General features: G+C 35.9%; 1 protein-coding gene across 5 annotated transcripts; it reads left to right on the forward strand.

Annotated features, from left to right (window-relative positions):
* Positions 1–4975: 4975 nt before the first annotated feature.
* On the forward strand, positions 4976–12899 carry LOC113240288 (fatty acid-binding protein 1-like). 5 transcript variants are annotated; one of them, XM_026477551.1, is made up of 4 exons: positions 4976–5027; positions 8133–8251; positions 10602–10768; positions 12732–12899. In XM_026477551.1, exons 2-4 carry the CDS (start codon positions 8173–8175, stop codon positions 12873–12875), a joined length of 390 nt encoding a protein of 129 aa, XP_026333336.1. In that variant the 5' UTR covers positions 4976–5027; positions 8133–8172; the 3' UTR covers positions 12876–12899. The 5 variants fall into 5 exon arrangements, with proteins under 5 accessions (XP_026333336.1, XP_026333333.1, XP_026333332.1 ...); XM_026477548.1 differs by lacking the exon at positions 4976–5027 and adding an exon at positions 6210–6339; XM_026477547.1 differs by lacking the exon at positions 4976–5027 and adding an exon at positions 6214–6331.
* Positions 12900–13131: the final 232 nt, after the last annotated feature.

Consider the following 13131-nt stretch of genomic DNA (forward strand, 5'->3'; position numbering starts at 1 on the left):
TGTAAGAAAAATTGAAGCCGCTTGAGACAGTGATAAGTGCATGTGTCGACTAACCTCATTTACCTGTGATCTCCAGGACAGTATATGACCAATTATCGGGCCCAGGTACTTTCCGTAATTAGCAAAACTTACTCCATCATGCGAAACCTTGGGAAGATTATTAATGTTCAACTTGCAGTTTGTTGGGGTTACAAGAAATCCGAACGCATAAGCCCAAGACTTCACCACAAGAAGATCCTTATTAATAGCTTCAATGGCAGATTTGTATTGTTTACATTATAATATCATTTGCATATAAGTGGAGTAGAGGAAAAATTAAAATAGTGAGCTCATTTATGAATAGCGAGAAGAGCAGAGGTGAAAGTACACCACCCTGTGGCACCCCTAAAGTCAGAGGAGAGCACTCAGAATACGAGTCATCATTTCTGATCCTTTCATGTCGATTGCGGCGATAGTCCGAAAACCAAGCGATTGCAGCAAGGAAAATGTTAAGAGAACGGAAAATGGCTAAAAGGATGTCGTAGTTAATCGAATTGAAGGCACTGCTGAAGTCCTGTAAAATAATAATGGTTATCAACCGGTTAACCATGGCGTGGCGAATATCGTCGGTGACGTTAAGCAAGGCAGTAACTGTGCTATGACCAGGACGAAAACCAGAATTCACGGCAAAACCATCTTTACTTACGGCCTTGGAAGTAATGGATGGGATACTCTTCTTAACTTCCCGCTTAGCAATTGGAGGCCCTTCCTCGCTGCGAGCACCAGTGGAGAGCGCTGCTATTCGTAGAAAGCGTGCGCCAACTACAAAAAAATAGTGGTAATGCTAGAAAGTCTTGTTTTTTAGAAAGTCTTGTTTTTCTCGATCTTTGTTTTAAATGTTTTTTACAATGTAGCAAACACTGAATTACCTTTATTTGTATTGTCTATTGATGTTGAGAGCATGAATAAGTAGCATTTTTATATTTTTGTTCTTGTGGGTACTATTTAGTCGTAGCGTAATGTAGTAACCGTTTATTTTGTATATATTTTTAAAGTTTTTGCAAAACAACCACTTTTACTTTTTCTGTTTTGAAAAAAAGTACCTAGACTTTTTATTTTTTCTTTCTTTTTGTTTTTTGAATTTGCTTTCGTATGGATGAGCTGTTGTTTTGTCATATTTATCACATTCATTTACGTATTTTCTGTCTCGCTTGCTCATTTTATACATTTCGCAATCTGTGTGTCAAATTGTCCAGATTGATATTTTTTATTTTTATTTTATCTGTAGCGTTCATAGAAGGATGGAAAATAGTGCGTTCCATTCATTGACTTACAATTATGTTCCATTCTGTGCTTTTGTTGTGATGTTTTTGTAATTTTTATTTTTTAATGTTGTTTCGTGGCTTCTGGGCGGCTGGCGGATACAAATTATATTATTTGATTTTTATTTTAATCTATTGTTACTATTATTTTTATATATTATTAATTCATTCACTCTATTTTCATTTTATTTTTGTTTTTATTTATTTTTTTTTTTTATTTTTTTATTTTTAGTATTATTTTATTAATATTTTGTTATTACTTATATACCAATTAACTATGGATATATCAATATGTAATCTAAGTGACTTATATATGTCTTGCTCCTCTGAGTCTTCAGACGATAGCTTCCACAGTTTGCCTGCCCTTGATGAGCTGCTGCATAACACCTTCTCAGAAGTTCCTAAGAATTTCAATGTAGTACACATCAACGCGCAGAGTATTCCAGCGCATTATGCGGACATGCTAGCTACGTTTGACAACAAAAATATCCACGCTATTCTTGTGTCAGAGACATTTTTAAATCCTAGCCTTTCTTCTACTTCTGTCTGTCTTCCAGGTTTCCAACTGATTCGCAATGACCGTGCTAGTTCTTCACATGGTGGGGTAGCCATTTATCTTCGTAGCCATATTCCTTTTGCAATCCTCAGTACTTCACCTCAACCCCCTCCACCTGATACTGCAGAACATCTGTTTCTGGAAGTTACTTTGTCTCATCATAAACTACTTCTGGGAGTTTACTATTGCCCATCTCTAAGAATTGACTACTTTTCCGCTCTTGAAAAGCTCCTTGAAGACTTTGCTCCTTCATATGATCATACCATTTTGATGGGTGATTTTAATACTTGCCTTCATAAAAATGATTCACGTTCGAGCAGTCTTCGTTCTGTTATAAATTCCTGTAACTTACATATTCTTCCATCTAACGCTACGCATCATTTTCCTAACTGTACTCCCTCTCTTCTGGACCTCATAGCAGTCTCTTCTCCCGAACTTGTCACCAAGCATGGTCAATTCACGGCTGATGCCTTTTCCTATCACGACCTCGTGTACCTGTCGTATAGGGTGCGCGTGCCCAAGGCTAAGCCTAAAATTCTCCTACAACGTAATTTTGGAGCCATGGACTTAGATCGATTGCGTGAAGACGCGAGTAGAGTTGACTGGTCAGTAGTGGATAGTGTTGGTTCGGTGGATGAACAGGTCGAGTTATTTACGTCGCTACTGACTCACCTTTATGATGTACATGCACCAGTTCGACCCGTTCGGATCAGGCACCTTCCTGCACCGTGGCTGAGTAATGACCTTCGAAGTTATATGGAGAAGAAGAATCGTGCGAAAACCAGATACAAAATTGAACCATCTGATGCGAATTGCAAAAAATATCACCGAATCAGAAATCGCTGCAACACATTGATTAGGGATGCTCAGCGACGCCACATCCACACATCCATCGAAAATGGTAACCCCACTAAAATTTGGAATTTCCTTAAGTCGCTTGGAGTTGGTAAATCTCATAGTAATAATTCTTCTTTAGACCTGAATCTAGATACCCTTAACAATCACTTTTCATCTGCGCCTGTCTTTGACTGTTCAGTCAAGGACAACACTTTGCTATATCTTTCATCTTTACCAACTCCTGACTATTCATCTTTTGTTCTTAATCAATTTACTGACTGTGATGTTAAGAAAAACGTTTTAGCTATCGCTTCCAATGCTGTAGGCAGTGATTGCATTAGTCGTAATATGATCATTCCGCTCCTCGATCTCCTCACTCCCGTCATAACTAAAATCCTTAATAAATCTGTCTCTACCTGTGTTTTCCCCTCTGCCTGGAAAGACGCTTATGTCATTCCATTACCAAAAAAAAACAAACCAAACTTCCCTTCAGACTACCGTCCTATTTCAATTCTTCCTTTCCTGTCGAAAGTCCTAGAAAAGCTTGTTCACTGTCAGTTGACTAATTTCGTAAACAGGAACAACCTTTTCAATCCTCTCCAGTCTGGTTTCCGCATTGGTCATAGTACGACTACTGCACTCACGAAAATCACTGATGACATCCGTTTGGGTATGGAAAATCAACAATTGACTGTGCTGACACTCCTTGACTTCAGTAATGCCTTCAATTGTGTTGACTTTGACCTATTATTGGAGGCATTGCGTATTCTTAACATATCTCCAGCAGTTATTGATTGGTTTCGAAGCTACCTCTGTGGACGTCGGCAGTGTGTACGCAATGAGAATTCTTTCTCTACGTGGTGCGATATTTCCGCCGGTGTCCCGCAGGGTGGCGTCCTTTCTCCTCTCTTATTTTCTTTGTTTATTAACTCTATCACACAATCCCTCACTTCTTCTTATCATCTTTATGCTGATGACCTCCAGATTTACACTCAGTCGTCTATTCAAGACTTACCACGTGCCATTAGTACTACCAATGTGGACCTTGAATCCATTCGTCAATGGAGTCAGTCCTTTGGCCTTAAAGTTAATCCATCCAAAACACAATCGATTATTATAGGTAGCACTTGGTTCAATTCTCGTCTAAATCTAGCCTCCTTACCCCCTGTGGTTTTCGATGGTGTCTGTATTCCTTATTTGGATACAGTCAGGAATTTGGGGGTAATTTTTGATAAATGTCTGACTTGGAAGCCGCAAGTTGCTGAGGTTAGCAGGAAGGTGTTTGGTGCGCATTTCTCTCTGAGAAGGCTTAAAAACTTTTTGCCGACTAAAACCAAAATTACTCTGGCCCAGAGCATTCTCCACCCGATACTGGACTATGCAGATGTTTGCTACCCAGATTTGTCAGTAACTCTGCTCAATAAATTGGAACGGCTCCAAAATATGTGTGTTAGGTTCATCTTCGGACTACGTAAATTTGACCATGTCTCCCAATTTCGCGCACAAATTAAATGGCTGCCCATCCATCGGCGTAGAGATCTTCATATTCTTTCACTTCTCTATTCAATTCTGTTCTATCCCTTTACGCCTTCTTATCTTAAAGATCGCTTTACTTTCCACTCTTCTACACTCTGTCGTCCCCTTCGCTCCTCTGATACTCTCTTACTTAACTTGCCCTCTCATACCTCTAACTTTTATTCCAACTCTTTTACGATTTCTGCGATCAGATTGTGGAATTCTCTCCCTGAATCGATTCGACGATCCCCTTCTCTTGATTCCTTCAAACAACGTGTCAAGGATCACTTCCTCAACTCCTAAATTTCGTCTGTTCTCCACTATCCTTTCATTTATTTCCTACATTCGTACTTCATTTTTCTTTTTCTATTAAAAGTATATAAGCATTTAATATTATTGTGTATTTATTGTTATGTATGTATTAATAATATTATTGTTATTTGTATGTATATGTATATTAATCTATGGATATGTATATATTTTTATTATTACTTATTATGTAGTGTACTTATGATGATATTCTTTGGTTGCACCCCTTTTGCATATCCGAAATGTCTATCCTAAGGTTGCCTGGAAGAAATTGCTACATAGCAATAAGGCCGCCTGTTGCACATTGACTTACTACTACTATTATACTTAAGCTTTTGTATTGTATTTTAATTGTAATTTTATGTGCAATAAAGAATATTTCATTCATTCATTCATTCATTCATTCATTCATTCAATTTCGCGAAAAGAAAAAGGTTCACAATCAGGTTGAGTAACAGAGCCCAGAGTGGTGAGCGTGGCTGCTTTGATAGAGTCGGCAACAATAAATGGTGAGTACGTAAATTATTTGTTACATTGAGTAAATTAAGGTCAAGTAAGTCGACAGTAAGTCACGATCTCTACCCACACCAAGTGATCTCAAGAACTTCCAAGTTTGACCCCTAGATAAGCCTTTCATCGAAGAATGGATGTAACGCCGTTTGTCATTATTAGATTCGAAAGTTATTGTTTAATAAACAAGGGTTAAGATCACCCATCAGTATTACATGGTCGTAAGAGGGACTCAAGGATTCAAGGGTTGTCTCAAATGAGTCTGAATAGTTAACATTAATACTAGGACTATAAGTAGCACCTACTAAGGGAGCGGTGTAGTGTAAGCTAACCTCCAGAAACATATACTCCAAAGACCCAGTGACAGTGTTAGGAAACTTGTTGAGCTGACGACGGAGCACGGGATGTGGTTCTTGATGTAAATACATTCACCACTACCAGTCCCAACCCTATCGTTTCTATATAATTTATACCCACCGAGTGTAAAAAGAGGGAACGGTAAAGATGGTTTGAGCCAGGTCTCTGAAATTAAGATTCCATCAAGTATGACGTTGTTGAATGACATGATTAATTCGAAAATGTGTGCAGGGACACTCTGCGCGTTAATATGCACCAGGTTAAGGAAACTGGATTTTCCGTGAAATATTAACCGCAGCTTAACATCTAGTGAAGAGCCATCGGAGTCAGAAGAAATGGAAATATCACTACAAGCACTGTCAAATTCATCAGAGCTATCAGTAAAATAATTAGCGTTTGGAGACATAAATACAAATAAACAATTTTATAATGTATAAACAATAAACATTACGTGTATAAACGAAATACTTCCTAAAAAAAGCCAATAAAACAGAAGAAACCACCAGTCAGGGTTGGCAATTCAATAATACATACACAAAATCATCATAGCCATACAAATTAATAAAGTTGTAATACTTATATCTATCTTAGAACTGAATGAACTTAATGTTTAATTAAGATAAAATGTAGACTGAAATGTAATTAATTATTTCATAATTAAAACTGTAGAACGAAAAGTCACATTGTTATTTCGACTGAATCTTCGACTTTCCATATTTACATAAATCCATCAAAAAGTTAAAATTTTAGAACGAAAAGTCGCACTCACAGCTAAGCGAACATTACCATGGTGACTCACTGGTGACCTCATTGAGAGTACAGTGTTCTGTGCTGGTGACGCATTGGTGGGTGGTTGGTGGTCTGTTTTGATATAATACTCTGTGATTTTGTATTAGTGGCTTGTGGTATCCGCCCCGTTCCAGAAAACTTCAGAGACTAAGCTTTGGTAAGCAGGTACATACACAATATATACCTTATCCGACTACCTCATTGATGAGGTGTTTTTATTATTTACTTTTCCTATGTAATGCAAGATAAATTTAAGAATAGCCGATAACTTCAATACTCACTGTTTTTGCACATAAATAAAATGAAATACATATATTGAACTGTGATATATTTTAATCAGCAGTGTTATTATATCACGATAATAAGTGAAATCAACTTATACTAAGGCCCACTATACGCATAATGTCGAAAAGATGTGACAAAATTATTTGTTAATTTTCAGTTGAATTTCCATAAAACGTAACGACACCTAAATAATATTATTTGTATAATGGTATATATTGGTATATATACAAAATTTCACGAAAAGTATCTACACGATTTAATAGAAAATAACACAACGTAGCTCAGAATTATTTAAGGTTTTTGTAAATGAACAATTTATAAAAAACTGAAATAATTCACGTAACCATTATAAAATCACCGCCAAACCTTCTTCTCGATTGGAAGAGTAAATTGTCTATGTAGTTTTTTAATTTTAGTATTTTTTACGTGTCTCATTAATAAAATTTTAGGGTAATTAATTTGAAACGTGATTTATTAATGATTTGTGGATTTCAGTGAGAAGTAACGCAAATAAGAAATATAATTGCTCTTATGTCTTGTTTGAAATCCTTCGTGTACGAAATATTGAACTAGTTAACGGTTCACCAACTGTAATATAATATTTTTTATTTAATTTGATGTTTCAATAATTTGATGTTAATTAAATTTATATTTTTAAATACTCACCTATATTAAAATAAAAATTCAATAATTTGCCTTACCAAGAAAATTAAAGAAACAAGTCAATTCCGGTAACCTAAATTGAACTGTACCGTTTTGCTGTTCTCTGAAATTTACAGACGAGTAAACTCCCTAGATTTATATTAAGTATTTATTATTTGAGGATTTATGAGTGTCAGTTAAAAGCGGACCAGAGACACATAACTGTTGTTCATTTGTGCCACTAATGAACAACAGGTACGTGTCTCTGGTCTGCTTTTAACTGACACACAAATATAAGGCCACAAGTAGCCAGCCGCCAAGCTGCCTCCGTGGCTGAACAGGTACCATGCCGGACTGCTACACAGAGGTCCCAGGTTCGATTCCCGGGCCGGGAGAAATATTTGTATGGCCTACATTTATTTCTCTCGTGAGTTTGGGTGTAATTTGTGGTTGTCTATGTGTGTGTGTCCATAGCACCCGCGACACAGGGTTTTCCCTAGTGCGGGGCTATATTGAGTGCGTGCGTTATTAAAAAAAAAAGCTGAACTGTGCATGTGATATGTTTGCCATCGTGCTGAAAGTAATTTGCCAATCGCCGTAAGACACGTAAGGCAGTCGCCGATTGTTCATCAGGGTGCGCCATAGGTACTAGGAAAACGATTCGACGATTCGTGCTTCATTGCGTGGAGGCTCATTTTGTGCACCCCTAAGACATTATCGTGATAATTATCATTGATAATTATCATTCTATAAAATATCATTATCATTGATAATTATCACATCGATCTGGTTTGCGGCAATTTATATTACCCAGCATTATGAATTTGACAAGACAGTGGGATTTTTTGTTATAATAAATGAAACTGATGGTATAGTATGGTGTAACAGGCTGGTGTCTCCAACACTTGTCGATTTTTCGTGAAATACTAACAAAACAAACGAAATGAAACTATATCAGATAACAAAATATTTATCTACTGTGATAAACTAGTATTTAAACCCTTACTAATTACTACTACATACTATTTTAGTTTTTGATGCTGATGTGATCAACAGACGAGTCTGCGGAAAATGGCTTATTTTGGCAAGGAATTCAAACTAGACAGGCAAGAGAACTACGATGACTTCGTCAATTTTGTTTACGATGGAGGTGGGTAACTATGTCGTAACGTAAGTCTGTCAATATATGTCTGGTTAATTTTAATTAAAGCGAAACCTCCATTCATGCCATAAAAAACAACGTTTGTTCTTAGAGTTTTGGAATTTACAACAACTTGTTTTACTGCCCATGACTCCCGTATCTCAGCTGTTTTATCGATTTATAAAAATCGATAGAATGCGTGATGCGCGGAACTCTGAATCTAAAGAAGGATGGCGACATCCCGTGTATTTTCTGACCCAGTGTTTTTGACGACGTGCATTAAAGTGATCTTGCCAATACTTGTGATTCATTATCAAAACATCAAAAAAGCTAATTGAGTACACCTGTAGAAGCTGGGGTTATAAAGTTGATACAGGTTATCTTTATAACATTGTCCTGTTTTTCGCTTCAGATGTTTGTTCGTAGTAGCAGAAAACAACAAGTTTTCAGTTTGTTCCTAAAAATAATAAAGAACTTGCTGAATATTCCTAAATCTTCTAAACTCTGCCACATTTAATACAACGTTAACATTTTCTGTCGCAATGAAAATGAATAAAAATTAAATCTGCCCAAATGGCAGAAATCTGCCACAAATGGTCACACTGTTCTCAATCGCGAAGTGACATTGGCAAGAGGCCTCTTGTCAAAACGTTCCTTTGGTAACTTTCGTATTTCTCATTTAAATATTGTCAAAACATTTTTGTCACATTGTGTTGTATTTTTTACTTTGTATCATTATTGTTTACTTGATTATTTGATTAGGTATTTTATAGCTTTAATGTTTTATGTGTGTACTATAAAATAACCAATACTTCATATTCAATTCAATAAATCATGCTTAAAATCAAACGTACGTACAAGAACGTTACCTAATCTATGGTCGAATTAAATCAATTGCGTTGTGTTCTTGCATCTGTTCTAAAATACATTGTTTTACAATTTCTTTATTTCAGACTTCTAAAAATATACAAAAATGTATTTATAACTAGACATAACCTATAACGTAAAATTATGCTAGCAAAGTCCATGAACGGCACTTCATTGGTTTTGGGTCGGCTGTCGCCATCCTTCTTTGAAATATTTTCAAGTTCTCATACGAACAAACTCTCGAAACCAGCCGCAAACACACAAAACGAACACACACACCCATCCACTCACGAACAAACACACGTACATCCACCCATGAACATACAGTCACTCAACTCACTCATTTATTATTATTATTTTTTATTTTATTTATTTATTAATTACAAAAAAACATTTTCTTAATCTAGAACATAGTCCCACAAAACTGAATTATTCAGTTTGACTGCGGGATCAAAACATGAATCTCGCTATTACAATATAAATAATTAATCTAAACTAGTCAACAAGTGCTGAAATAAAAGACGTTTAAATTTATTTTTCTTATGTTCACGTCTAATAGCCTCAGGGAAACTATTCAGTAGGTACGGAATACGTTTTTTTAGGGTTCTATCTCCATAATAATTTTTAACCTTTGATACTACATATTTACCTGAGGTCATTGATGTCGTGTTACAGTCATTATTAATAGGACACAATAATGAGCCACGCTTCTGTGTTTCAAAGTTATTAACAGCTACAAGATATTTGTGCTTTATGGAAACTGGCAGAATTTTACAAATTTTAAACAATTTATTATATTCTCCATTACATTTATCTTTTGTTTTACTATTCACTAAGAGTTTCAAAAATGTAACTTGCATATTCTCAAGTCTGTCTATGTATGATTTAAATGAAAGTCCATAACAGTCTAAAGCATAACTTAATATGGAGTCAACCAATGCCATGTATAAACACTTCAATGTGCTGGCTGGAACTTTTAAAATTAAATGATAAAATTTTCCCAACAATATTCTTAGCTTACTATTTCACTCTTATTATTTTTGCATCGTTTTTATTTTGATTTTTTAAATTAATACGAATGAAACTATTTTTCCGGATTTAAATCGCGTATATTTGTTTTTTCAAACAAGCCGACGTTTCGGGCCCTTTACAGGTCCCATGGTCACGGTTGAGTCAACCGTATGTGTAACAATCGCGAAAACCTAAGAACTCGATATTTTTAAATTAAATTTATTTTTAATAATAATAATAATGTGCCAAATAGCCCCAACAATTGTCTTAGGAACAGTCATAGACTTCCCAAATTGATCCTACCGGGAATAGAGCCCGGGACCTCTTCATCCGAAAGTCGTTAATAACTGCGACAAAATCTTGTCGACTACCGTATATAACAATTATTACGTAAATCTTTTATTCGTTCGTATAATTTTTAGTACGCGTTCATATTTACGGAGAAAATCATTGCCCATCAGTATTGTAATCTTCCTTACAGTTGCCGACGAACAATACAGACAAGGCCTAATTGCCGATAAACCCACTATCAAACTCATCAAATCAGGCGATGGTTACACTTGGTGTTGTACTAAGTCTGATAAAAGCACACACGAGGAACGCTTCGTACCTGGAGTTGAATATGATGAAGTTATTGGAGGCAAGAATGTAAGTACTCATAAATATAAACGAACTCGGTGGCCCTACGGTTTGCAAGATGATATGCTCGATTCCCTGTAAGACCAATTAGAGGTAGTGAGCAGTAGAGCTCCGTGTGAAAGAATTTGTCTAGGGAAGTACTAACTGAAGTCTAAGATTCAACTTATGTCTCAGGGTGACGGGCAAAGTGGCAGTGCTCCTCAAATAGTGTAGTATATAGTAATAGGGTCATGGAAAATTGTCAATTTTTTCTCAGAAAAAAAAGTATTTTTCCGAATATTTTTTCAATATTTTTTCCTTTAATTTTCCACAGTTGACGTTGACACTCGTCAAAAGTAGAAGTTACTGAACGAAAATGATGGAGCCTTAAAATAGTAGATTGTAAACCGCTTCATTTTACCAGAGACTAAGAATATAAATACGAACATTAAGAGCATGAGAAGTGAAAAGGTTTTTTTCGCTGTTGTGAAATATATTTAAATCTCGTTTTTGTTTAGCTATACTTTAAGTACAAGTTTATTGTATAATTCACGCTAAATAAGACTTCAAAAGATATGTCTAAACGTAAAACATAATATGAGCCTACGAAATAATATTTTTCCATTTTTTTGAGAATTTTCCGATAAAATTTCCAGCATTTGAAGTTTTTCGGAAATACCCAAAGATTTAACTTTCTGAGCGGCACTGCTACGCCTATGGACTGGCGTGTTGCTTACCAACAGGTGTATGACTTGTTCGTTCTGTCCCTTGATATCATTGGATTCTTCGTAAACTTTTATGTTTGAAAATAACTCCGCTTTGAACGTTATAGTAAATTCTTCTGTATATAAAATGTTCTGATTTTATCTTTACTCAACGACTAACTGATCAACTTAACTAACTTTCCCTGTAAAATACCCTCATATCTAATTTCATTAAGTAACGCCGTAGGTATTGGCTGGGTTTCATTAGTCAAGACGCTAGAACAACAAAGATATAATCAAAATGTCTACTAATTAATTTAAAACAAGAGACGGGTTATTTTCAGGTTAGTTTTCTCTACCTAATTCCTTTTGTCGTAATTTCTTTAATCATTGCGCAATGAGCGGTCATTTTACTCCGTCTTCAAAAAAGACAAACTACAGGTGGCAATTTCTGTTATTGAAGTATTCAAGTATATTATCCTGAAATATTAAATAATAATACAGGATAAAACACTCAAAACAAACCTGAAAGTTACCCATACTTTACCCCCTACACTTATTAACCAACGCGTTATTGGCTGGATTTTATTTGCCAAAGACGCCAGCCAATAAGTGTACAAAGAAATAATCAAAACTTCTACTAATTACTAATTCTACTAATAACTATACGAAACGGTGAACTATAACACAAGAAACTCTACTGCTATTAAAAAATGCGTTATTATTTCTAAGGCTTGGTGTAAGATGTACGTAATGAATACTGGATGGACTTAGGTACTATAGTCGGCATCCTTTCAACCACAAGCTCCCACCAGAATGACCATCAAGTCGTAAGAGCTTCCTTCGACATACCACCGTTACAGAAGGTAGCTCAAAAAACGCAAGGCGTAAACTTTAGTAAGCCAAATTCGTTGTTCCTCTTGATTTTATCACCCCAGCGGAAAGTCTTCCTCTCGGGCACAAGTTGCAGTGGTCAATGTGGAAATCCCTGAACCGTCTCATGTCACAGGTTGGGCAATGCAAAGACAACATGGTGAAATGGGGATATAATCTTATTATAATGGGGATATAAATTGCGCTTGCGGATTCCCCACAAAAAAGTTATGTCTCACTTGCCCGTGCCCACTGTGTCCTACCAGTTGCATCCCCGAAGACCTGCTAAAGGCATAGATAGATGATAAAAGTGGCTGCTTACTGGACCAAATAAATATAACACTGGTTTGGTATTTTATTGCTTTATGTCATTGACACAGATTTACTATATAATGGTAATAATCACATCTTTTCAGGCCAAATATACGACCACCGTGGACGGCAACGTCTTCACTAAAGTCACGAAGTTTCCGGAAGGCAATATCACGATTAAAAGGGAGTTCAAGGACGACGAACTTGTTATTGTACGTACCTATCATCGATATCGCTATATTTCTTAATTGTTTGTTTTGTATCGGTTGTTAAATACTGGTAATTAATTAAAGGCAGCATTTCTTTTTAATTTTCTGTACTTTGCAAAGCTACTGACTAGGAATAGCACATGGGTTTTCAAGATGCCGCCATCCCTGAAGCCCCGTGGACTTATTTTTCTATATTGTGTCGGGTCTGTGTGTTTGCAACAGGTCTTTAGTTACTTACTTTGAAATCAGAGCAAAGTGTGTGACGTTGTCTAATATTAAAAAATATATTTATAAT

The sequence above is a fragment of the Hyposmocoma kahamanoa genome, unplaced genomic scaffold (assembly GCF_003589595.1).
Source record: "Hyposmocoma kahamanoa isolate Upper Pololo Valley unplaced genomic scaffold, ASM358959v1 129, whole genome shotgun sequence".
Lineage (NCBI taxonomy): Eukaryota > Metazoa > Arthropoda > Insecta > Lepidoptera > Cosmopterigidae > Hyposmocoma > Hyposmocoma kahamanoa.